We start from the raw sequence: 22,566 nt of genomic DNA on the forward strand, positions 1-22,566 counted from the left end.
CCCTGTCTCAAATGCATACAGCCTCTCACATCATCTTTTCAAAACCGTCTTATGTCTGCCCTAATTATTCTATAGTAGTCAATTAATATCAAATATGCATACTAACCTTCCCTGCCCAAGGATCTTGTGCTACAGCTGGATAAGCTTAACTCTGTGGTGACTCCCACTTGCAGTCATTCAATAGTCTACTAAATTTTAAAAAGATGTATTATGCCCACCACATGCATATGAATGTCCATGAAGGCCAAAAACAGCATCAGACCCCCAGACTTGGAGTTACAGCAGCTGAGAGCCACAGTGTAGAAACTGAACTCTGCTCCTGAGAGGGCAGCAAGTGATCTAAACTGCTGAACCACCCATCTCTCGGCCCCCTAGCTCGGGTTTTCTGATTCAGCAGTTCTACTGCAGCTTAGCTGTAACAGGCATTCCATTCTGACCCACACGACTCTCATATCAACACGTACTGACTATTTGGCTGAGCGTCCCTCAGTCTGCTGCCAACCCCACCAGCCCCTTGCTCATTTGGTTCCATTTCTCCAACTCTGCAGATTTGTTCTAGTCTGGACTCTGTACATTTCCCTCATGCTAATTCATCTACTTAATATGTTTAAGCATCTAAAAGCCTTCTCTGGCCCTTGGAAGACATTTTGATTAGGTTCCGTTCATTTCACTGCACACTGCTTCATTGGAGCATATACCACCGTTCACCAATGTTTAGCATGCTGCCCCTACCATACGCTTCAGTGAGACTGCACTTGTCCCTGAGACTGTATATTCAGTATCTAGCAGAATATAGCACACACAGCCTTGTTAAATAAAACTGTAATAGTTATCAATGGTTTGAAAGGCAGCTTTATTTAAAGAACAGACCATTGTAGCTGGAGGATGTCCATCTCTCCTAATCAATTGATAGCTCACATTCAAAGAGAAACTAAACTATCCAGAGTGGTTTGAAATCAGTAAATAACAGCAATTGGAGACACTTTGGGTAACAGAGGAAAAATTCCTGACTCGAATGAAAACGAGTTCATCCGTGAAAATGTTTCAATAACACAATGCTTATAGCCAACAATACAGATCTTCCAAGACCTTCCAGTTTCCACAGGGAGAAAGAAGCAGGACTTACCGGCACCACTCTTTTCTCACATCACAGAGTGGGCTGGTGGGGTCACCAGTGTTCATCATTCATTGAGTTCAATGAAGCTGCTCCTATTTTAGAATTTTTCTTGAACCACGTATTAATAAAAATACTTGAGTGATAAGACATTTAGATCCTCCCGAAGATCCTATTGATCTCTGCCGACCTTGTCCCCATGCACTGCGTGGGACACCCTTCCTCCACACTAGAATTACTAGGGACAGAAGAAAAACCACACAGACAGCATACTGGAAATATTTGGTTCTTTTTAATCAGCTATTGATGGTTATAATAAAATAATTTCAAGTGATACCTAATTTAAACATTTAATAGTTCTTGGAAGGATAATCTACAGCACAATGTAAAGCCTAGCTGTCAAATAATACCTCTTTGTTTTTTCAAGAAAGGAGAGATGAAGGCATGATCAAAATTATGGGTGACAATTGGGGTTCATGTGGGTACTTATGGGTCATTTTGTAGATATACTGGCAGGCACAATGTTGACAGCCACCCACTGTTCTTTAGAAATAACAGTATACTTAAAAAATAAAAAAGGAAAGAGATACATTTGAGCTCATATCTGAAAACAAAAGTATTCACCAAATATCACAGATTTTTTAATAATTATTTTTTAACATTAAAATTGTTATTGTAGGGAAACATCTCTTTTTGAACACTGAATTAAATGTTCATTGTATTAAATAATTGTAGAGAGAAGTTCTGTATTCTACACAAATTAAAGGTCCCATGAACACACTACCCCCTCCCAACCAAAGCTCAATTTTGCAATGGCCTCAGCAGAAAATAAGCAGTTCACAATTTAAACAGAATTCAGAGCATTACAAAAGTTGACAGAACCTTTTTTTCATTTTTCTAACAGCAAAGATTACAATGACAGAATTGAATGATCAGAATGTAAAAATATTTGTGCAAAACTGCATTAATTGTTCTCACCATCTAGTCAGGATAAAACTCAACCACGATGACAATAATGAAGAACTACACTGGAAGTTTTAGATTTCAAACAACAGGGATTATACAATTACTAAACACGGAAAGGAACTGTGTGGCACCAGGAGCAGCAGGAGCAACAGATGCGGCAGCCATGCCAGCTGGGAAGCTGGATGGGAGGGCGCCAGTCTATCCATGACAGCTATCCGTCAGAGACTGCAATCCAACGCCAGCTGGAAACGCATTGCAATGTCTGTATTCTCGAATTTGCAGAGCATAGAGAAATGTGTATCTCCCTCCCTCTCGAGGAGTGTCTTGTGCACTGCCGGCAGTCCTCAGAAGAGCTGAATCATGGACTCTCTGGATTTACCTACACCAATCCACTTAACTGGAAAACAAAACAGGAAAATAGCATCAAGTCCCTTGTCACATTCAACCTTGGGATGAAGAGAGGAGAGTCCTGCTAGGCAAGAGCTAAACTCCTAGCTGTCCTCCATTTTAAGATAAAAGTAGAGGTTCAAAAGTAAAGTATCAGGTTTTGCTCCAATGTCATTAACCAGTACTATGAGGGATTGACATAAATTTTTTAAAGTTAATATTATTTCTTAAAGGCAGAAATACAATAAATACTGAGTATTTTTTATCTCAAAAACAAAGTAGAACTATGGGTATGAATCTGTTAGATAATTTAGTGTAAAAATTTAAGGTGGATTAAGAAGCTCTCTATTAATGTAGAGTTTGAGGTATTCTGTCAAGAAGAATTCTTCCACAGGGGGCTGGAGAGATGGATGGCTCAGTGGCTCAAAGCACATGCTGCTCTTGCAGAGGACCCTGCTTCGATTCCTAGTACAACACGATGACTTAAAACCATTCAAACCCGCCGGGCGGTGGTGGCGCACGCCTTTAATCCCAGCACTCGGGAGGCAGAGGCAGGCGGATCTCTGTGAGTTCGAGGCCAGCCTGGTCTACAGAGTGAGATCCAGGAAAGGCGCAAAGCTACACAGAGAAACCCTGTCTCGAAAAACCAAAAAAAAAAAAAAAAAAAAAAAAAAAAAACCATTCAAACTCTAGTTCCTGGGAATCCAGTGCCTCTTCCAGCTCTGTGGGCACTGTACACATGTGGCACATATATATCATGCAAGCATACATAAAAGAGTAAATAAATCTTTAAAAAGCTCTTCTATGTAAAAATTTTTAGCATATTATAAACATAAAACATGATTTGTTAAAGAAAGTTGTTTAAAACTGAAAAACTACATACTGTGTTACTTTTTGTGTTTTATTCTAAAAATGACAGAAATGTACAGGTAACACTGTCATTAATCACACAAGTGATTTAAAGAAGTCATTTGACTTTAAGCCATTAGAAAATTAAGTTGCAAATACTTCTGCTTTAGGTTTTTTCTGTAAGATTTCTTGTCATATATTGTTCAAAAATGATGAACTAGTTCCCTTTTTAGTCTTTGTTTTATGATTTGCAAGTGTACCATGTAAAAATATATAGTGTGGTCAATTTTGCATATTTTTATTTCTGGACCACAAAGGAATTACTATTGCCATTCAAAGGTAATTTACACTTGATCTTAGCTAAAAGGCCGAGAAGCAATCAAAGGTAATTTAAACTTACTAGTAAGTGTTTCAATTACGTTATCAATAAAGGTGAATTCCTTTTGAAGTATTTTTAAAATAAAAACTTGTACTCTAAGTCACAAAGAGAGGTAATCTTCCAGTTTTTCTCAGGAATGCTTCCTGTCAGCAGCCTGTCCTAAGATTCTTCTAGAAAGGATGCTCACTAGAAAGGATGCAGCAGATTAACCTGCCTATTATTCTGTTTTAATTATACAGTAGTTACCATTCTTTCACCCTCAATGACTATGACAGTAAAATCTTGGTCCAAATTAGCAGAAATATAAAGAATTTTTTTATAAAGTTCCTAATAGAAAAGATAAGCAAATATCAAAATCCACTGTAAGTTTTACATTAAAACGTATAGAAATATCTTGACAATTTTGAACTACACAGTCTTAGGAGTGAGTGGCCTTAATACAAGTCCAAGGCAATGACTGGTCATCTCTACCTCACAGTTCTAATTATCTGTAGAATTACTGGGTTCCCCAAGGCACTGGCAGGAGAACCCCTTATGCTATTTTATAGGGTTCATTAAGATTCATCTATTTCTATTTTAAAAACTTGACTGAAAGCCCTTCACAAATATGCTAGCTAAGTTTGCCATCAAGCTGGGAGGGACCCTAGCAATCTGGAAACAAGAACCATGCCTGAATTGAGTCATGAATAAAAATGGAACACAACAGAGATAGTGTAAGTACATATGTTGTGTGTGGAAAATACCTCCTACCTACTTTTTCTTGTCTCTAGTTCCCATCAACGAACAACGTAAACAAAAGGAAAGAAAAAAGCAATCATGTAACAGAAAGGCCACATTAACTTCATTATGCCCAACCCTGGCCATCTTGTTTTAATTGTTTTATATGTGTTATATCCATTTCTCATTCTTTTGTTTGTGTTCTTCATTGTATTTTCACAGTTTTTACTATATAGCCCTGACTAACCTCAACTGAAAAAAATGCCTATAGAAGATTGGGCTCGGACAAGCCTATAGGGCATTTTCTTAATCGGTGATTGATAGGGAAGGCCCAGTCTATTTCAAATGGTGCCAGACCTGGGCAGGTAAACAGCTGAGCAAGCCAGTAATCAACAACCGTTGATGGATGGCCCCTGTATCAGCTCCTGCCTCCCAGATTCCTGTCCTGTTTGAGTTCCTGCCTTGAATTTCTTCAATGACGAACAGTGATATGAAAGAGTAGGCCAAATAAACTCTAGGCTCTCCAAGTTGCTTTGGTAATGGTGTTCCACTACAGCAATAGTAATGAGACACAGCAACAGACATGAGATGTCCTATTATACTCTATCATTTCCTGATGTCTATCCAAGATTTCAACTCTTAAGAGCAGCTTGGGCCAAATGATAAAAACAACCACAACATTTGCTGATGAGAGTAAAAGCCATCAAAGAATTACTAATCAAGAGAAAGGACAAGACTAAATGTCCCAGGAGGAAAACCAAAACAAACCCAACAACAACAACAAAACACCACAAACTAACATAACAGAAAACCAAAGACATCTGCTCATAAAATGTTTACCTGGTATTTGAAGTTCATCTTCAATAAACCGAACATAATTCTGTGCATTGACAGGTAGCTCCTTAAATGTCCTTGCATTAGATATGTCTGTGTTCCATCCCGGGAAAGACTTGTACTGAACTTCCACTTTATTTAAGACTTCTTGGTTTGCTGAAAGTTAAGAAGTATATGTGTTTATGGAACACACTGCCTGTTGCCAAGTGATTGTTTTGTTTTTTAGACATGGTTTCTCTTCAGTCCAGGCTGGCTTTGTACTCTTGGCAATCCTCCTCCCTTCAGCCTATCCAAGTTCTGGAATTATAAGCATGGACCACTGTGCCCATTTTAAATGGCTCTAACAAAAGAAGGTTCAAGGACACTTATCAAAATCCTCGAAACCAGACATGTCAGAATTTAGAGCTTTCAGACCATTAGAAAGGTGAACACCAGCACACAACCCTCTAGGGTGGTATTTTATAAACCAACGTGTCTTCAGCAACATGATTTTACACTGTGAGTAGAGAAAGATTACATGGTTATAACATCAGTTACAGTGGCTGGTAAATGAGCTGTGCCCAACTTTCAGCGTTCTGTTTCTGCAGCATTTTGAATTCTATACTATAACTATGTGCACAACAGCAAAGCTGGTACATCTCCAATCCTCAGACATCTACTGGGGGATGGGAAATTTCTTTCTTAGTCCACCTAATGACTTTCTCTATATCCCCTGCTGGAACCGGCATGTGCACTACAAATGATGAGCAGTTTCTCAGACTGAAGACATGGTAGACAGTGTGGTTCACTATTCAGGTTTCCCTCTTCAGAGCAGAGTCCCAAGAATGACCGAGACCATGTACCAGCTAGGGAGGTTTTTGGAAATATATAGGGCTTTCCATAAAAATATAACAAAGCATAAAAACAAACGATAAAATGTGGTGCTATTTTCTTTGTGATCTAACAAATAAAGCTTGCCTGAAGACCAGAGTGTGGAGCTAAGCCACTAGTTAGCCATAGAGGCCAGGCAGTAGTGGCACACACCTTTAATCTCAGCACTCGGGAGGCAGACGAAGATGGGCCTCTGAGTTTAAGGCCACCCTTGGCTACACAAGATTGATCCAGTCTAAAAGACAGCCAGGCAATGGTAGCACACACCTTTGATTCCAGTACTTGGGATCTCATGCCTTTAATCCCAGCACTAGGGAGGTGGAGACAAGAAGTGATATGGCTGGGCAGAGATAGGTATAAGGCAGGAGGAGACAGGAGCTCGGTCTCTTTCAGGCAGAAGGAGAGTTGAAGTAAGAGGTGGTGGCTGTGGCTTGCTCTTTTGTCTCTCTGATCTTTCAGGCAAGCTTTATTTGTTAGATCACAAACAAAATATTACCACAATACAAGTTCAAGTTAACCATCCATCAATTCGATGGTCTCACAGTACTCAGAGGAAGACAACAGAATCCAGTCTCTACAATCTACTCCCTGTAATGTCTAACACTCAAAGGGAGCCATGAGACACAGGAACAGCAATCAGCTATACTACATGTACTACGCTGTCATCACAAGCAATGCTTCTGAGAACATTCTACAACACTTCTAGAATGAAAATCTCCACCTTGGAGTATTTCTGAAGGAATCTGGCCCAAGTCAGCTTAAAAATACAAAACCAAAAAGCATAAATTTGACAAGTTTATCTGTTTGAGTTTTTATATTTTAATAAAAGGAATTTGTATGTGATTATGATAGATCTTGTCAAGTGTCACTGTATTTGATTGTACTATTCTTCGGTATTTAAGCATTATTAAAACTCTTAAAACAGCTTTGAGGTAGCATTAACAACCAGGACATAACATATATGTGAATAATCAGTTTCTAAGTAACCATATCCTAAAATAATAACAGATGCCTGTTTTTCTGTAAGAGAAATGACAGAAACTTATTCTCCATGAATGTCTAGTCTCAGGATCATAGAACTTCCCACCCTGCCAAGTTTCATCAAGGTTGTCAACCTCCCTTCAACTGCCATTTCCTTAGTGTTGAAGGAAAAACTAATCTGAAAAATCAGCAATTTCCATTTCTAAATCTAGAAGTATTTAATGAATTCCCAAGTAAGGAAACCCTATGACTTAAGACAAGCTTCAAATAAGTATACTGCCTCAAGTAGGTATAGCCTTCACCTGTGAACTTCAGGCACAGAGAGAGGTTAGAAAAACTTATGGGGCTTGAAGGATGGAGTAAGCTCATGTACTGTGCAAAAATACACCACAAGACTCAAGGGTCTTTTCTTTTACCCTTTTATTCCCAAGGAAGAGAGAACTCCTCCATGGAAATCATTCACTTTTAAAATTTCCTGTCAATTATTATAAGTTTAAAAAGATGAAACCCTGAAGCAGCATGGTCCAAACATCTTTCTTAAGTACATGCTTGTGCCCGAAGTCTGAAATTAATACCAGTTTTGAACAAAATGGTAATAAGTGAATATATCTGCACTATTAGTAAAAATTAAGCCAAAGATATATAATCTTATAAGTAGCAATTATATATCATAATGTATAGTTAAATGATAATATTAACAATCATAAACTTTAAACACAGCCTAAAAATAAGTAAATGAATGAATGAATAAAAGAATAGATAAATAGTACCTGGGAAATGAGGTATGATTTCCCCATCTAATTTGTAAGCAACGCCAACTTTGATTTCTGTAAACATATCCAAAATGTCCAACTTGGTAAGGGCCAACCTAATTTTGAAAGAGAAGACACCGTTGAAACAGCAAACTTAGGACCTCCAGTCTGACTGATGCAGGAGGAGAAAGGGAAAATTCATGCAAAGGACAAAGCTCCAAAGCAATTCTGAAAACTGGTTAGGACTGTCCTTGAAAGCGTGCCACACATAAAAACACATAGAAAGACACTGCACTGACATAGTCTCCATACTACACCAGAGTTACTTTCTAGTAACGACAACAGATTTTCACTGGTAGTGTTACACTTGCTCAGCTTCCTTATGAGGGATGACTCGTGGGAGGCGGCCTGGAGTTAGGGATGCACTTTGTGGCTGAGGGATACAGCAGAACGTGCTGTTCCACACAATCACAAGGTATTAAGTACATTTCCACACATGCTACCATTCCCAATTCTTCACTCTGATTAACATCACCTCCACCCTTCTGGTCAGAAACTGACAAAGTGAGGAAACATCAAGGACCTCTTCGTGATACATCAAAGTTTCCCGAAAACTGACTGGAAAACAGGATTTTAAGGGAAAATATGTAGAAATTAGAGAAAACACTAGGTTTGGGATTCTGGTCCATAAATCTCAGGGTTTTTTGTTTGTTTGTTTAAAAACAAAAACAAGCAAGCAAACAAATGACTTCCTTCTTTTACTTTTTAGAAGTTCAGCCTATTAATGCAAATACAAACACGTTTACTTATCTATAAAATGCTAATATTTTCAGTGAGCAGGACAGTATTCCTACATCTCACCTCATTTTCCAAATGTCCGTGACAGAAGTAACATCATTACCTTGGATATTTTTTAATTTTAATGTATATGGTGTTCTATCTGCATGTATGCCTGCATGACAGAAGAGGTGTGGCTGCTGGGAACTGAACCCAGGTCCTCTGGAAGAGCAGCCAATGCTCTTAACCACTGAGCAAACTCTCCAGTCCTATCACCTCGATTTTAAAGGTGATGAGACAGAGACTCAGAAAGGTGAGCACATCCAGTCACACTGAGTCCAGGAGGTCAGACAACAGGTGTGCACACTGCATCCCCACCCAGCATGGCCTCCTTTCCTATGCACACTGCATCCCCACCCATCACTGCATCCTTTCAGTGCGCACACTGGGTTCCTCCTGGCCGTCTATGCAAGTATCCATTCTCCTCCTACCTGTCTACTCACTTGAGCACCCTCCTGTCAGACTACCATGATTCTTCTAGAGCCTTGGGCGTCCAGGAGAATAACTTGGGTGCCTCTTCCTATGTACTTCCTCTTATAATCTCATTCCACTTCTAAAACTATGATTTTATTCTGGAGGCAAAGGAGTGAAGCTTTTCTGCTGGGGACTCTCAACTTTACTTTCCACAAAATCAAAATCCACATGACCTGTGGCCATCAACTGGCTACCATTTCCTGAAATCAATGTTTCTGAAGAATACTCACGCAGTAAATCCATTGATCATATGAGCATATTTGAGTAACACAAGGTCCAACCAGCCGCATCTTCTTTTCCTCCCAGTAGTTACTCCAAATTCTCTACCTCTTGTTTGTAATAATTCTCCAATTTCCTGGATAACAGAATTCCTGAGTTAGACTACTAGAGCTGTATATCCAGGGACTACAGATTATATAATAAACAATCTCTTTTGATAAACATCTTTCATGAAATAAGCTGGAGACAGGAATTCCACGGAAATGACATTACTTAGAATATATTCAGTTTTGATTTCATTTTTTTGCATATTCAAGCTAATTTTCATAAAGAGCTGAGTGGTGGTGAATAGCTAGGCAGGAGAGGTTAAGTGGGACTTCTGGGGACAGAGAGGAACTCATGGGGATGAATCTAGTGAGGGAAAAGCCAGTACACAATGAAGGAGACAGTGACAGAACAGAGATTAACAGAAACCGATTAATTTAAGTTATAATAGCTAGCGAGACAAGCCTAAGCTAAGGGTAGGCTCTCATAATTAATAAGTCTCCATGTCATCATTGGGGGTCTGAGGAAAAAGCTTGCTACCGATGACTTCACAGCTGGACTATTAGGAGGCAGTATCTTGTTAGAGAACAGAGGTTCCTGGGGTGTCTGAAGTTAAGCCTAGTCCTTGCACACAGCTCTCATTTGCTGCTTCCCAACTGCTAGGAAGTGAAGTGACCATGCCCTTCTGCCATAATGTATGTCTTACTACTGGCTCAGAAACACAGAACAGAGTAACCACGGTCTGAAACCATGAACATCCTTCCTCCTTTTACATTTCTCATATAATTTTCACAACAAAGGAAAAGTTCATAAACAAATAAGTCGTTAATGTTTATATAACACACAAACCTAGCCAATCATTTCAAGAAATAAAGTTATATAGTTTTCCTGAAACACATCAAATGACCCTTGCAAATGAAGAGAGAGGCAGGAGTCTCAAGGTTGGGGTCTGGGAAACACGGTTTTTCTTTCCATACTTTAAAAACTGGATTACTAAGAAATAGGCTTACATTGTCTTGCTCTGTGGGGAAGGCACCAATACCAACTCTAGTGGTATAAGCTTTTACAACTCCATATACTTCTCCAACATTTTGAGGGGGCATACCCAAACCTGTACAAACACCTCCAACAGTGCAGTTTGAAGAGGTCACAAAAGGGTAAGTTCCTAGAAAATAGAAAAATAAAAAATAAAACACTAAGATGAACACATGTACACATACACTGTAAAACAGAATTACATTAAGACCAGGCATATGAATTTATTCCAAGTATCTGACAGACTTGACCACAACCTCAAGGGCTCAATGTCTTACTTAGGCTTGATTCTCTTTTTTTTTAATGAGTTAAAAATACAGATGGTCAGAGCTTTAATTGCAGCATTTTAGCTGTAGAGAATCCCAGAGCATGTCCAGTTGCTAACTTGACTCTATATAGTATATAATCACTATTGTGGAAGAATTTTATGCAGAAATCTACCTACATGTTTTGATTGATTCCTGTTAATTTCAAATGACTCCCTGGGTGGGCATACTTAGGGTGCAGCAGGACCCTGGGGCAATAGTAATTTTGGTGTTCAACATTTCCCCAGCCTTTGAACTTTATTCAGAGCAACCCTCAAATTACAGGAACAATTATGGGGGTACATTTTTCTCCCCTTTATACTTAACTACTCACTCTACTAATTATACACTTCCTGGATTGAGAAGGCATATTATAGGATACAGGGGTAAATACATTTATTAGAGAAATACATTTTCTTTCATTAGTTAGTATCCAAAGCTAATGAAATGCCAAGAGGCTCAAGGGATGGCTCAGCAGTTAAGGGCAGCACTGGCTGCTCTTCCAGAGGACTCAGGTTTAATTCCCAGCAACCACATGGTGGCTCACAACCATCTGTAACTCTATTCCCAGGGGATCCAATGACTTCTGTCCTCCAAGGGCAATGGTGTACAGATACACATGCAGGCTAAACACTCAAACACACAAAATAAAAATAAATTTAAAAAAAAAAAGAAAAAGAAATGTCACCCAGAACTGTTAACAGTGTAAGAAAGTATATTTAGGTATAACCAAGACTAATGAGATAGTCATCTGAGTAAGTTTATCTTAACCACGAGGATAGAGGAAATGCTGAGCCTAGCAGCAAGTCTCATAACAGTGTGAATTAACATACACGGGTTTGCCTAGATCTTAATATATATATGTTTAATCCTAATTTCTATTTTTGTAAAGACTTAAAGGAGAAGATTCCCCCAAAATGATCTTATCATTTTTCAGTTCCAGAGAAATAGGAGTTGAATAAATCACGAATCAACTAATGAAATTCACAATCTGCAGAACTGGTCCAAACCCACAGAATCCAAATAATTCCATTTTTCTGGTGAAGTGTAAAACTTGTACTGTGCTTGCCACAATATTCCTTTTAAAACCTTGCCATAAGATGACAAGCTATCTCATTTCTGAATACAAACGCTAAATGCACTATTTATAACCTCCTTAATGCTAACATTAATATTTATATCTAAGTACTTTGGGCTCCAACTCCCTATGAATCATATCTCACTTACCAAAATCAATATCTAACAATGCTGCGTTTGCACCTTCTACCAAGATTTTCTTGGGTGGTCCATGGAGGGCCTCATATAGGAAATAAACTCCATCTCTCACCATCGGTTTAATCCTTTCCATATAACCCTACACAAAGACAAAAACCAGTTTCCATGTGCACTAATACATTATAACACCAGTCAAAGTGTAAACTACCTGGCCTTCGGCAGTGGAAACTGACAAATCCGAGCAGAAGGCGCTGGAGATGGGGCTCATCCTAGTGCAACATTTGGATTAGATTTGGTCTCTCCGGAAAGAGTGATTAGCAGTACAAGGGCTAGGGATGTGGCGCAGTGGCAGAGTACTTACCTAGCATGTGTGAAGTCCTGAACAACACATATATACAAGCACTATGACATTTAAAAGTTCTATACCAACTTCATAAGCTAGCTTTCATGAATAAAAAGAACTCTCTGTTTAATTAGATGACACTTTAACATTTTTTTTTTGTTTTTTTTTTTTTTTTTTTGGTTTTTCGAGACAGGGTTTCTCTGTGCAGCTTTGCGCCTTTCCTGGGACTCACTTGGTAGCCCAGGCTGGCCTCGAACTCACAGAGATCCGCCTGGCTCTGCCTCCCGAGTGCTGGGATTAAAGGCGTGCGCCACCACCGCCCGGCCACTTTAACATTTTTAAGGTATCTGAAAAGCTGCATTTATAACCCATATAACCAACAATTTTCAAATTCAAATCAGAGTGACACCAAAATGTGGAAAGGCACAAACTACACTGCCCAGCATGCAATGTCAGTGGCAGAGTGCTGCTTCCTTCTTTACAGTAAGAACTCCATACTATGTCATCAGTATCAACTACTAACATGAGGTGCTAGTAATGTTTAACTTCAGAATTGAATTCAAGTACAAATATAAACAAGAACTCCCCTGGAAGCTGTAGTACAGCTGCAATAAAACCTGATTTCAACTACAGACACCAGGAAGGGTAATTCTAGAAGCTACTTACCAGGAACCCATGAATATACTGCATCCACTAATGAATGTCTGTCTGGCCCCTCCCTGGAGCTTAATCTCTTTCTTATGCTTATTTCAGTCCTTTTTGTGTGGCTAAAAATGACTCTGTAAAGCCCTGGTTCAACATATGTCACTTATGAAAACCTTGTTTCCTTTGTTGTTTCTTTTTCTCCCCCTCAATAACCTCATGGAGCCCAGAATGGGCTCCAACTCAGTATGTAGCTGAGGATGAACTTCAACTTCTGACCTTCCTGCTTCTACTCTCTAAGTACTAGGATTACAGGCGTAGGCCACCACACCCAATTTATGAGAATCATAAAGAGACCTAAGTAAGGTCTATAACTATTCCAGAATGACATATGATATGTAGATTCTTACTCAGTTCTGATAACAATATTAATACTTTTAAAGAAGTAATCACCAGGTGTATAGGAAACAAAGTGAGATTTACCAGTGATTGAGAAGCCTTCGGCTAACTCAGGTTACCACTGGATCTAATAGTTACCATGCATGGGTGGGCTTCTTTGATGGCCAGTATTTGTCTCAGAAATAAATGCTGAAGAAACTAACTGGTTATCAATCCTAAACGTGCTGACTTTACATGTCCCTTTCTTTACTTATCTACATTTCAGCAGCCATGTATGGTTTCTTCATAATCCAAACCTGAGTTTCCTTCTGTTCAAAATTCTCCAATAGCTTCCAATTGTCTCCTGAATAAAAGCTAAGTGTCCTGCAGGTGCATCTGAGACCTATGATCTGGTTACTTTCACATACCACTCCTTTTCCCATCCAGTATTCCATCTAGACCAAACTGTGTGAAATTACACAAACATGCTATGTCTAGGAGTGACTTGTAAATTCTTTCAATAGTTAATACAAAGCTAGAATACATGAAAAGCCTAAATGTCAATTTGGCAAATAAGTATTTAAAAGCACATCACTGAGATAAAAAAAAGCCTTACCTTAAGTTTCTGTAATTCACCTTCAATGTCTATTTCCAAAGTAGGGTATATAGATTTGTACTGGTTAGCTAGAACTTTGAACCTGAGAAATAAACAGATCAGGGCATTAACTATCTTAAAGAATACTTCAAATAATATCATTCAAGTCAAGTGATTTTTGTGTCTTGCAAACGATCTTAAAAGCAAATTAGTTCTGAAACTGAAGTTTTTTTGAGAAATAAAACTTAATAAAGGAGATAAACATATGAATAAATTATACACTTAAGATACATTTTTACACTTAAGACAAAATATAATTAAGGTGATGTGTGTAGTTGGAGAAGGGATATAGAATAACTAGAATCTGAAAATAGAAAAGATGAACCATAAGAAATGAACGGGGACAGTCTACATGACACCCAGAAACTAGCAACTGATCTCTAGGACTTTACAGTGTTGCCTGCCAGTGAGAACAAACAACTACATTTTCCATGGAAACCATTCTACAGAGAATATGTCAGTGCAGCATTTCTAGTTTTGAAGATGTGCCCAAATAACTTACCAGGACCTTGGAAGACATAATAGGGTCCCTGAATCTGAAATCCCAAAGATGAGATCCGAGGACATGGTGAGCACAACAATACTGCCATACTGGGAGCACTTCCTTTCACAGAAAAGCTGCCCACATGTCTGTCAGTCCTTAAAAATATGGCCTGTCTTCTTAGGACATCATTCTTACATCATCATCATCAGGTTATTTTTCATGAAGTAAATCTGAATACTGATGCTACAATTTTGCACTTGGTTTTAAAAATGTTTTTGTTTTCTTAATTTTTAAAAAAACCAGTCTATTTACCTCTCAGAGAAGCCATCAAAGTCAGAGACAAGATCGCACATCCGAAGTCCACTCCGTGCAGCTTTGGAGGAATACACTGGGCCAATGCCCTTTTTTGTGGTACCCAAACTTAAAAAACAAAGCAACAAGCTTTAAGTTACAGAGGGGAGATTAAGTCTGCGGTCAGATCTTCCCAAAGAAGGAAGTTACACATGACTGTCTGCTATTTATGCTGTTTCCTGCAAGCTTATTTGCATAATCCAACTGGTTTTCTCTGAAACCTAAGTAAAATATTCTTATCTATTCTGGGTTTTGTTTTGTTTATTTCTGGCTCAGAATTTATACATAAGAATGTAGATATGCTCAAACTACATCAAAATTAAATATATAGATATATAGATATATCATACTTTTTTCCTGCTTGTTCTTGTCTCTGCTGTTCCTGGATACCATCAGCTGCTTGGTGAAAATCAAATACTGAAGAGAAATCAAACAAATCACAGTTGTTATTGAAACACAGATAACATACAAGATAAAAATAGTCTACTTCAAATTACTACAACTAGAAATCCTTCCAACCTTGTTTATGACAAATTCTATGGGTATAATTTCAAAAAGCCATAATGGCAGCTTACACTTGTAATTTCAGCACTACCCAGGCTGTGGCAGGAGGATCACAAGTTTGAGGCCAGACTGGATCACAAAGTGTTTCAAGAAAGCCAAAAAAAAAAAAGCTAATTTTAGAATATCCTCACCTGAAATTCAATAAAGTTCAAACTACTGGGTTTCTCTGTGTAACAGCCCTGGCCATCCTGGAACTCACTCTGTAAACCAGGCTGGTCTTGAACTCACAGAAATCTGCCTGCCTCTGCCTCCTCAGTGATGGAATTAAAGGTGTGCGCCACCAACACCCAGCCAAAGATAGTCTTTTTTTTCCTTCTTCATCTTCAAGTTCTGGCCTCTAGGAGTCTAGGGATCACTTTGACATCTCCTCTTTCTTCCTCCCTAGTCCCAAACTTCCATCACCTTTCACTAAAACTACACTCTAACCTGTGCCTCTTTCCACTCTTAGACATGGATTCCAAATTTTTTTTTGCTGTTGTTGTTTTGTTTTGTTTTGTTTTGAGACAGGGTTTCTCTGTGTAGTTTTGGCACCTTTCCTGGAACTCACTCTGTAGCCCAGGCTGGCCTCGAACTCACAGAAATCTGCCTGCCTCTGCCTCCCAGTGATGGAATTAAAGGCGTGTGCCCCCAACGCCTGGCTGGAATCCATATTCTTTATTGAATCCAAAAATTGCTTGCCAAGACACAAACAAATGGTATCCTTGTCTTTGGAAGGTAATGGCTTTTCACAACTTTTAAGGAAAAATTCTTATATGGCAAACACTCTTCTGTTCACATCAGCATCCCTTGTAGTCCTTGACCATAATAATAAGCTTCCTGTGCAGTGTTCGCCTACCTATATGCACCTATGTGCACATTCACACCCCGACACAATACCCAGTAGTAGGACAATGTCAGTTTGCTAGTTAATTTTGTACCAGCAAGAACTCAAATATTTACTGACTCACTACATAAACAGCTCACAGGCAGGAAGGCCTAGGGTTTTGGTTTCTGAACTTCTAAGTTTTTTTTTTTTGTTTAAAAAACAACTTTATAATTAACAGATCATAAAACTCAGTTTTAGGGATGCAATTTCAATGATTTTATCATATTATGCCATGATTTTTTTCCAATTATGCTATTATTTCCAAATAAATTGTTAAACAGAATGATAGAGTTCTCAGATTTAGGGGAAACGTTTTGGTTGTTTCTTTGTTTCAAGACAGTTTCTCTGTGTGGTCCTGGCTGTCCTGGAATTCATCCTGTAGACCAGGCTGGCCTCAAATTCAAAGATCCACCTGCTTCTGCCTCCCCAAGTACTGGGATTAAAGGCATGGACCACCACAAGCATTAGAAGATACATATTAGTTATATAGAAACCAGAAAAATTTGATCAAATCTGGACTGAAACTGCTCTCTTACAAGCCTTAGCTTCCAAAGCTATACAGAAGTGTTGTTCCCCTAATCTGCTGCTTTAGAGGCACTGCGCAAGCTACAGCGCAGCTCCACCCACAGCCCTGCTTGGCAAGGTAAGTCAAAAGCTTTCTATGATCACCAGTTTTCTCGGGCACGCCTTCTGGAGTTTTGAAATTTTTGTACACTAGTTACATTACAGATGCTGAATTTGCAGAGTGTGAATCAATACATGTCTCAGTATCACACAAGTAGGCAAAAGAGTATCCTTAAAATTATACTGGAATATTATATAGCAAATGACAGCTATAAGAATGTCACAGTAAAGCTATTTTTAATAAACCAATATTGGAAAAACCCAATTTTCCTCAATGGTAAAGGGAATAAAAAATTTTGGTATATTCCTAATAGGTAAAAAAATTTTTAAAAAGAAAAACTTTTACTTCAAATAGCAATAACAATAAAATTGTAACAATTATAGGCAGAATGTTCAGGAGACCAGTATAAACTATAATTTTAAATAAAGTTCCAAATGACAGAACTAATCTATAAGAGAAGTATGAGCTGTGGTAACCTTTGATCAAAGGGACCAGATAATGACTCAGAAAAGTCATCATAGAAATTTTTCTAGGCACTTCGGAAGCCTCTATCATTGAGTATATTATGTTTTTGTGAATATCAGCATATCGTGTTATACTTCAAACTGCTATCATATGATTAGTTTATCACATGCTCCTATCCTGTTATCCAGACAGTAGCCTTTCTAAATTATTTCAGGGACCAGAACTATTCTTAAGAGTTGTTTCATTAAACCCTAATTCAGCAAGTCAGTTATAATACAACTGAGATATCAGAATATGCCATACAATTTCTTCTGAGTTAAAAAAGCATTTGCATTTAAATACTTTCCATTATCAGAGAAAGTAAAAAGGCAACTAGAAAACCACAAATAAGTGGCTGACAGAAAGCAGTTGAACTGTATTTTCAAAAATTAATTTAGTACCCTGACACAAAGCTACTGCTTTCCTAGGCCCTAGGAGGAAGCTATTAGTATAATCAGAACAATGACTTTCACAGTGTAGAACCTTAATGCCTTCTAATTACATTTGATTACTCTCTCTGAAGTTGTTTTGAATATTGCTTCTGTTTTCTACAAAAGTCTAGACATTGAAGAAAATAAAACAAAAGTACCTTGAGAATTTAGTCTAATTTTTTACCTGCATGTATGCTCAGTACCCATAGGTAAAGAGAAGAAAACCCCACTACTAGGGATAGCTGAAATTAATTTCAGAATGTAGTTCTACTGAACAAAGACTAGAATGAAGAGCAATAATTCATCTCATCATAGAAGTCATCCTAAAAAACTGATGCAGGGCACATGCACTTTTATAGGAATGTTAACATGTACAAATAAATGCTTTGCATTTTGATATGATTTATTCTTTAATGACTAAAGATGTTACAGAATACTGCTGCCGTTACTCATCTGCTTAGTTTCTTGTCTTCAGAAATAGGTGTATTTCAATCTAGTCCTTGTCAAAACAAACAAACAAAAATCAACATCTTATAATATTTTAACCTTAACTACAATCCATAAACAAACATAATAATTCATTTCTAAATGCTTTCACTTGATACATTTGGTTAAAAGGCAGTTATAAATAAATACAATATGGCATCCATACCAATATGAGCTCTGTCTGATATGATAAGCCTTTTTTCCCAGCCATCTAGACCTAGGACAGAAAAGATAGACTTTATCAAACATTTTGTGTAACAATTTTTTAGACTTAATTTCTTTATGAACAGAATGTTTTATAAGACTGTTTTGACTGAAGTACTCATGTCTGTATCTTTTCCTCTGCGTGGAAGACATTGAGCTTATCACGGTTGTCACTGGTCTTCTTAACATACAAGCTCATTCATGCTCTTATCTCCATATTTTTTTTTTTCTAAATAGTTCCTGTCTCAAAGCAGTCACACATAAAGAACTCCTAATAACCCCCAAACAGCAAATAGCAGGAAAATACTTTCCTGGACATAGGGACAGGGATCAGGTCCATAGCATGTGGGACATTCAAGAGAAGGTAGTTGGTTTTAGTAATGGCACCCTTTCTGAAAGAGTTATAAAGAAATGTGCCTAGACAAAATAATGATTTCTCCAAAGTATTGTAGCTTACTACACCTAGGATATGGAATGTTAATGATATAGATGCATCTCCCATCTAACTATGAGTTACCAAGAGCAGGGGCTGAGAGCTTTCATACCTGGTCCCACCATTCAATAAATTAGGAACAGACAGAACAAATTCAAACAGGTAGTTTCCTTTATATTAGTACATTAAGTTCTATGTATTCTCAGGATAAACTGCTTTCAAAACTAACCTCTGGATATTTAAATCAGGTTCAGGAGCTAGGAAAGTTGCCTATCAAGTACAGGCACCTAGCTTCAATCCCCAACTCAAAAAGGTTAAGTTTCAAACATAAAACAAAACAAAACAAAAAACAAAACAAAAAAAAAAAACAAAAAAACAATAAAAGTCAGATGGTGGTGGCGTACACCTCTAATCCCAGCACTCGGGAGACAGAGGCAAGTGGATGGATCTCTGTGAGTTCAGAATGAGATCCAGGACAGGCACCAAAGCTAGACAGAATACGAGATCCAGGACAGTCAAGGCCACACAAAGAAACCCTGACCCGAAAAACCAAAGAAAAACAAACATCTGCCGTTACCTTTGACAACATCTACAGTGTCATTCTCTCTAAGGGTGGCCTCTCCAGCAGCACTAAAGGTGCTGACCTCAAGGATAAAGCACAACTAGTAAGCTCCCTCTGGTTGTTTGTGAGGCGGAAACATGTCTTCTAAGTTGGTTTAGCAGATAGTCTAAGGAAAACATTCTAAAGACACTAAAGAAAGTGGATTCAGCAAGTGAGGTGCAGATATTTCATCATTCAGTATGATGAGTCAGACAGAAAAGGGAGGTAGACAAGACTAATCAAAGAGATAAGGAAAATGCTAACAACACATTTAATGAAAATAACACATTACAGTTAGACTCATTCATTCATACCTTTTCCCTTTTGAACATTTTTCTCCGCTTCTTCAAACAACCCAGGAAGATGAATAACCACTCCATTTCCTAAAAGAAACAAACAATCCTCCACCTTAAACACCTGTAATTATAATATAGACATACATATTATAAATATTAAAATGTTGACATCTGTAATAACCATCTATTTTGAACAGAATAAGTTACATTTGTTAACAGAACATTGCATTTTATTAAGGAATTACCACAGAAATTATTCAGTTTATAATATGTATAAATGATAGGGATATAAAATGCTAAAATTACATTGAAAACAACTTGAAATATCTTTGAAACAAGTGAATCATGTTCTGAAAGAAGCTAACAGTGTGGCTGGGCCATGGTCTGGACCAATGAATGTCTTTTAGAATCACTCTGCTGCAGTCACAAAAATCAATTTAGTGTGTCATGAGCATTTTTAAACAGCAGAATACAAACCATCAAATTATAGTTGTAAGGGTTTAAAATTAAACATCTCTTATTTCATAGTCAGAGTTGGAAAGTCTTTGGAAAACTGACTTGATCAGAGCTTTTCTATGGAATAAGGACTACAATGTGCACAGATGCTTGCAAAGCCAACATCCTGGGAACCACTAGGGCAAAAGACCTAAAAGGGTAATCAGCATCTGGCGACTCAAGGTATCGTGGCCAAAATTAATGACACAAGGAACCATCTGGTTAGCAAAAGTGAAGTCAGTGTTGATATTGAAAATATACCAGCCGGGCGGTGGTGGCACACGCCTTTAATCCCAGCACTCAGGAGGCAGAGCCAGGCAGATCTCTGTGAGTTCCAGACCAGTCTGGGCTACCAAGTGAGTTCCAGGAAAGGCGCAACGCTACACAGAGAAACCCTGTCTCGAAAAACAAAAAAACAAAACAAAACAAAATACCACTATTGTCCCCCAAGCAGTTCAGTTCAAACACTCACCGATGAAGGCAGTAACATTTGGGTTAATTATTCCACTAGGTAAAAGATGAAAGTCATATTCCACAGAATCTACAACAACCGTGTGGCCAGCATTATTTCCTCCCTGAAACAGAATAAAGGAGGAAATTTGAGCCTGATAATATGGTAAATAGCTCATCTAACTAATTCCTACTAAACTGTCAATATATACCCCAAGGAAACCCAAATGTTTGCCATATACATTAATTTACTAAAAAAATTATACTTATTTGGATCTGCTCTGAAAGGGTCAAGAAATTGGTGAATTCAGTTTCTGGAAGACGAAGTCACACTCCTTTTTAAGAGAGAAGGGGAGCAAACGCTCAACTCATTTAGTTTGTCAGGCTGTCTTTGGCCCTATATACAGGACATGTATCAATCTAATTACTTTATATTTATATATATATACACACACACACACATACACACACACACACATACACACACACACACACACACACACACACAGCAAAATGTGAAGCCTTTCTCATATATTTACTACTTGGCACCCAGTCACCCAGTTTTTAGTATTCTTCTGAAGATTTGTGCATAAAAATACATATATATATTTAGTTTTGTTGCTGTTTTGTGATGTGAGGGCTCAAACCCAGGGCCTCCACAGTAAGTTAATAGACACACACAGCCATGCTTTATTCATTTTAATATTCACTCCCCTTACCTCCTCCTCCCCACCCAGTCCCTTTTTCCAAATTGTCAATTCTCATGTTTCTCATATATATAAGACTATCATATATGCAAATGACGCCATTTCATTCTTCTTTATGGATGAATAAAGTATCATCTGTTGACAGATAACTAGATTTGTTTATTTAATAATATTAAAGACCATTCTATAAAATAAAACCATTTCATTCTTTTATATTCTTTTTTAGCTGTACATACAATAATTAAACTGGTCCCACAATGAAAGGGATGAGTTGTTTTCAGTTTTCTGTCATTATAAATAATACTGCCATAAACTTCCTGGTATATATTATTACACTCAAAACAATTTATCACCATTGTGGTGGAATCCTAAAACATTACATTCCAAAAGCACATTATTTACCTTAAGTTAGTCTTTTTGAAATAACACAACTTTTATCTGGTTTTTCATCTTTTTAGCCCACAGACCAATCAGCCTTTCTAAAAAATCTTAATATTTGTGCTTCAGAAAACATGCCTCATAATGTCAAGAAAAATCTCTTAAAATATGAAGCACATTAAAATATCTTAGTTCCTGGGGCTGGAGAGGTGGTTCAGAGGTTAAGAGCACTGGCTGCTCTTCCAGAGGTCCTGAGTTCAATTTCCAGCAACCACATGGTGGCTCACAACCATCTGTAATGAGATCTGGTGCCCTCTTCTGACCTGCAGACATACATGCAGGCAGAACACTGTATACATAATAAATAAAACTTAAAAAAAAAAAAAAAAAAAAAAAAAAAGCCGGGCGGTGGTGGCGCATGCCTTTAATCCCAGCACTCGGGAGGCAGAGCCAGGCGGATCTCTGTGAGTTCGAGGCCAGCCTGGGCTACCAAGTGAGTTCCAGGAAAGGCGCAAAGCTACACAGGGAAACCCTGTCTCGAAAAACCAAAAAAAAAAAAAAAAACTTAGTTCCCTAGAAAATATCCTGAGTGAGGTAACCCAGACTCAGAAGGACAAACATGGTATGTACTCACTCATAAGTAGATACTAGATTTAAAGCAAAGGACAATAAGACTGCAATCCACAGATCCAGGG

General features: G+C 38.0%; 1 protein-coding gene across 1 annotated transcript in view; it reads right to left on the reverse strand.

The window, feature by feature from the left end:
• Positions 1-1,384: 1,384 nt before the first annotated feature.
• The window catches only part of Adss2 (adenylosuccinate synthase 2), a 31,788-nt gene continuing 10,606 nt past the window's right edge, over positions 1,385-22,566 (reverse strand). The window contains exons 2-13 of the mRNA XM_052737762.1: positions 20,809-20,911; positions 19,860-19,928; positions 18,474-18,524; positions 15,183-15,249; positions 14,794-14,901; positions 13,959-14,040; positions 11,992-12,118; positions 10,435-10,589; positions 9,391-9,515; positions 7,868-7,965; positions 5,253-5,402; positions 1,385-2,477 (exon numbers count right to left, since the gene is read on the reverse strand). Coding sequence (XP_052593722.1) covers positions 2,425-2,477; positions 5,253-5,402; positions 7,868-7,965; positions 9,391-9,515; positions 10,435-10,589; positions 11,992-12,118; positions 13,959-14,040; positions 14,794-14,901; positions 15,183-15,249; positions 18,474-18,524; positions 19,860-19,928; positions 20,809-20,911 — 1,188 coding nt within the window. The 3' untranslated portion in view covers positions 1,385-2,424. The remainder of the gene's footprint in view (positions 2,478-5,252; positions 5,403-7,867; positions 7,966-9,390; positions 9,516-10,434; positions 10,590-11,991; positions 12,119-13,958; positions 14,041-14,793; positions 14,902-15,182; positions 15,250-18,473; positions 18,525-19,859; positions 19,929-20,808; positions 20,912-22,566) is intronic.

The sequence above is a fragment of the Peromyscus californicus genome, unplaced genomic scaffold, assembly GCF_007827085.1.
Source record: "Peromyscus californicus insignis strain IS unplaced genomic scaffold, ASM782708v3 Scaffold_14__1_contigs__length_90479793_seg_2, whole genome shotgun sequence".
NCBI lineage: Eukaryota > Metazoa > Chordata > Mammalia > Rodentia > Cricetidae > Peromyscus > Peromyscus californicus.